The following is a 3,993-nucleotide window of genomic DNA, read 5'->3' as shown; positions in this document are numbered from 1 at the left end:
GGGGGGGGGGGGGGGGGGGAGGGGTGCATGCTGACGGGCCCTGGTCACCTTCCCAGGTTCCACCCAAGCTTTCCTGGGTGTCTGTCACACCCCCAAGGCCCCGAGGCCACGCCGCAGCCCCAGGGGACGCAGGATGCATTAGCAGAGCAGCGAGGCTCTGACCGCACCTACGGGGTCAGCCCTCCCCTGATTTTCAAAGGCTGATGACCGCAATCCTGTTCATTAGTCAAGTGGAAATAAGCACGCGGTCGGGGACCAAGACGGAACAAAGAGCTCTGGGGCAGAATCAAGAACCATCCTGATTCCAGAGAGAAGAGGCCTCCCCAGCCGCTGGGCTCGCACCTGAGCCCCCGCCCGCCAGGCAAGGGGCGGTCTGAGCATCCAGTACGGCTCTGGCTGCCAGGGGTCCAGGCCCTTCAAACACGGCCCCAAGGTCATGCTCAAAAAGTAAGTAACCCGAACACCGCTGTCTCCCTCTGGAGGGAAGGAACTCATTAAGGACTGGCAAATACGGCAAAGATTCCACGCACTGCTCCGGCCACTTCCCAGGAAGTGGCCGCGGGGGACGTGAGCAGCCCCACCAACGGCGTCCCGCTCCCGGGTGCGGAAGCGAGGGCTGGGCCAGAAAGTCCCGGCTTGCAATCCTCAACACACGGTGGCCCTGCCTGCTCTGCCCCTGTCCAGGGCCGGGGCGAGGACCCTGCTCAGTGGGGGCACCGGCCTGTCACTGAGGACGCAGAGGGGTGGCTTTCCCAGCGAGGGGCCAGCGCGGCGACGGGACGTAGGGACGTGACGGGCAGAGCAGACGGCCTCACCGCTGGCCTCACGTCAACCGCATTCGAGGATCATTATGCGAGTCTGAGATCCCAGCGTCCTGATGACACTTGCGGATGTGACCGAGGTGTTCTGGTCACTTGGACAAAAAGGAGCCCTTTCCTTTAGGGGACACCGAGGGAAGCCCCACGGACGAGGCGTGTGTCTGGGACTGGCCTCAGAGCCTCTGGAGCGGAGGACGGGGTGGAGGAGGGCGCCCGCTGCAGGACCCGGGAGGGGACAGGCCTCACGGTCACCGCTTCCTCTGCTCCTCTGTGTGCCCGAGACTCTCCGTCATCAAAAGTGCAAAACTCCGGGGGGCGGGGGGGTGAGCGGCCGCCCGGCTCACCGGAAACACGCGGTCGGACGCGGGAGGGAAGGAAGCTTCGGGGTGACCGGCACCCGGCCCGCAGGCCTGTGGGACGGGTGAGGGGCTGCAGCCAGGGAGGGGCCAGGCGCCCCGGGAGGGGGCCGGAGCGGGGTGCCGGCGCCTCACCTCATGCCACTTCTCCGAGACGTTACGTGCGTTCAGGGCGAACACGGCCTCCCGGGCGCCCACGTACAGGGTGCTCTTGTCCTCGCTCAGCAGCAGCACCGAGTAGTTGAAGATGCCCGGCTCGTGGAACTTCTCCAGCCACACCTCTGCGGAGGGAGGGGGCGTGAGGCGCTTCTGGGCCCGGCGCGTCCCGAGCCCCCTCCCCGCCTCCCTGCACAGTCACACCGCCAGGCTGTGCGTGGATCCGCGGCCCCGAGGCCAGAGCAGACCCGCTGGGATGCCCCCGCGAGCAGGGGACCGCGAGGCGCCGGAGCCACCGGGCTCGGCCAGCGCTGTGGCCCGACGTCCCTTTAGCTCCCTCCAGCCCTGCACGCCGTGCGGCCGCCTNCCCACGGAGCCCGCCGGCCGCCATGTCTCCCAAGCCCTCGTCTGTGCTTAATCATAACACAGATCAGGTGTATGAAGAATTGAGCTGTTTAAGCTTTTCTTATTCAGAAAAATCATGATTTAACTCAAAACCTTAAAAGAAAAGTTTCAGTGAATCTGTCCCTTAACCCAAGCAGTTTTCACGTGTGACCACCAGAAGCGCGTCAGGGGAGACAGAAGGGGTTTCTCCCTTCGCAGGTAACCGCGCCCGTGACTCGGGTGCGAGGTACTCCCGTCGGCTGCTCAGAAGGCGAACGCGTGTGCGAGGCCTGGGGGCGCCCTTTCTCCGGTTTGTCTGTCCAGCACCGGTGTGTCTTTTTATTTTTTATTATGCAGATTTTTAACTTTTTAAATGTTTATGTTTTTGAGAGAGCACGGGCAGGGGAGGTGTGGGGGGGCGGGGTGGAGACACGGAATCTGAAACAGGCTCCAGGCTCCAAGCTGTCAGCACAGAGCCCAACGCGGGCTCGACCCCAAGAAATGTGAGATTATGACCTGAGCCGAAATCAAGGCTTGGACGCCTAACCGCCTGAGCCCCTGGGCGCCCCGTGTGCGCCTTGAACCTGGGTTTCCGGGTGTCGCTGGGGTTCACGCTCTCTGCTCTCCCGATCTCCTGNCTCTAGACGCAGCCCCGGCGGGGGGCCGGGGTGGGGGGGGAAGCATCAGAAATGACCGGTCGGCAAATGAAAGCAACTGGCCGGAAGCTCGGCTACACAAACGGAATGTCCTGGAAACAGCCCATTCAGCGTGGTTTGGGGCAGGTGTGGACGTCGTCAGGGGCCAGGGGGAGAGGCTCTCCGGGGGCCCCTGATTCAGAACCCTGACCAGCAGGCCCTGAACGAGCCCCCACATGCTCCCTGCAACCCAAGCCCCTCCCCCCACTCAGCCATCACCCACCTGCCCGACGGCGCGTGCGCACCAACCCCGGAAGCAGGGGACCCTTACCTCTGTGCTCCCAGGTGATCCTGGGTACAGGAGCAAATGCCACCGCCACCCTGAGCGCCATGGCCAGGGTGGCCAGCAGCCCCCCAAATGGGACGCACATCCTCACGGGCGGGCGCGGCAGAGGGGCTCCAGCAGGAAGCACTCGTGGGCGGGGGGGCCCACGGTGGGCGTCACGGCAGCCGCTGCTCAGAGCCTGGGGGCTGCAACCCGCGGCACAGCCCAGAGCCGCCGGGCGGGGCACACCCCGGGGACCCGCATGTCCCGGGCACTGGGCAAGATCACCGCCGCAAGCGTCGAAGGCCAGCTGGTCCTGACACAGCGTGCTTCTCTACGGCCTCGCGGAGAAATTCTGGAAGCAAGTGGAAAGAAAGGTCACAGGTCAGGAGGTGTGTGCTGATGCCCACTTTCCGTTCCTCACTCTGCCCCCGGCTCTGTCCGCACAGGAACAGGGTGGTGGGGACAGCACTGACCACACGTCACCACGTCCCCCAGTCACCTGGGGCGCGGCCAGGGATCCAGGAGGTCAGAGCTTCCTGCCCTCAGGCCTGTGGGGCGCGGGACACGGGGACCCAGGCTGCGCCACCGCCCGCCTGGCTGCCTGGCTTCCCCTGCGCGGCAGCTGGTTAACGCGACGGAAGGTTGTGGAGCCAGGGACGCTCTCCCCCTACGACCCTGGCTTCCCAGCTCCCGTGCAGCTCATCAAGGAGGTCGGCCAGGGCGAGAGAGCAGAGGACTGCACGGAGGCTGAACCGTGTGGGTGCATGCACACACCACACACACGCACACACACACACAGACACCACATACACCAGCACACACACCACACACATACATGCACACACACACCACATAACACCAGCACACATACCTCACAGACACACAAACCACATACATACACACACCACATACACACACATACGTATACCACATACACATAACACATACACACACCACACACACACCACATACATACACACACACACCACATATACACACACCACATACATACACCACATACACATAACACATACATACACACCACATACATACACACACACCACACACACACCACATACACACACCCCCCCACCCACATACATACACACACGCACGCACGCACCGTGACCCTGCCATGCGGCACGGCTGACCTCCGGCAGCAGACGGGGCTGCCCCCAAGGCCCGGCTCCTCCAGCCTCACCCGGCACGTCCCCACGCGGTGGCAAGAGCGGTCATGGGCTCTGACGGGCGCTGGGGGGCACCCGTGGGAAGGAGGGAGAGACCGCAGGCTGGGGGTGTGCACGGCCCCCACGCTG

General features: G+C 64.0%; 1 protein-coding gene across 1 annotated transcript in view; it reads right to left on the bottom strand.

Moving 5' to 3' along the window:
• The window catches only part of SEMA4D (semaphorin 4D), a 20,528-nt gene extending 17,521 nt beyond the window's left edge, over positions 1–3,007 (bottom strand). Inside the window, 2 exon segments of the mRNA XM_077759488.1 lie at positions 1,310–1,455; positions 2,681–3,007. Coding sequence (XP_077615614.1) covers positions 1,310–1,455; positions 2,681–2,780 — 246 coding nt within the window. The 5' untranslated portion in view covers positions 2,781–3,007.
• Positions 3,008–3,993: the final 986 nt, after the last annotated feature.

The sequence above is a fragment of the Crocuta crocuta genome, unplaced genomic scaffold (genome assembly GCF_008692635.1).
Source record: "Crocuta crocuta isolate KB4526 unplaced genomic scaffold, BGI_CrCroc_1.0 scaffold41, whole genome shotgun sequence".
NCBI classification, from domain to species: Eukaryota; Metazoa; Chordata; class Mammalia; order Carnivora; family Hyaenidae; genus Crocuta; species Crocuta crocuta.
Note: the sequence above shows the minus strand (reverse complement) of the source record. Positions and strands in the feature narration are given on the sequence as shown.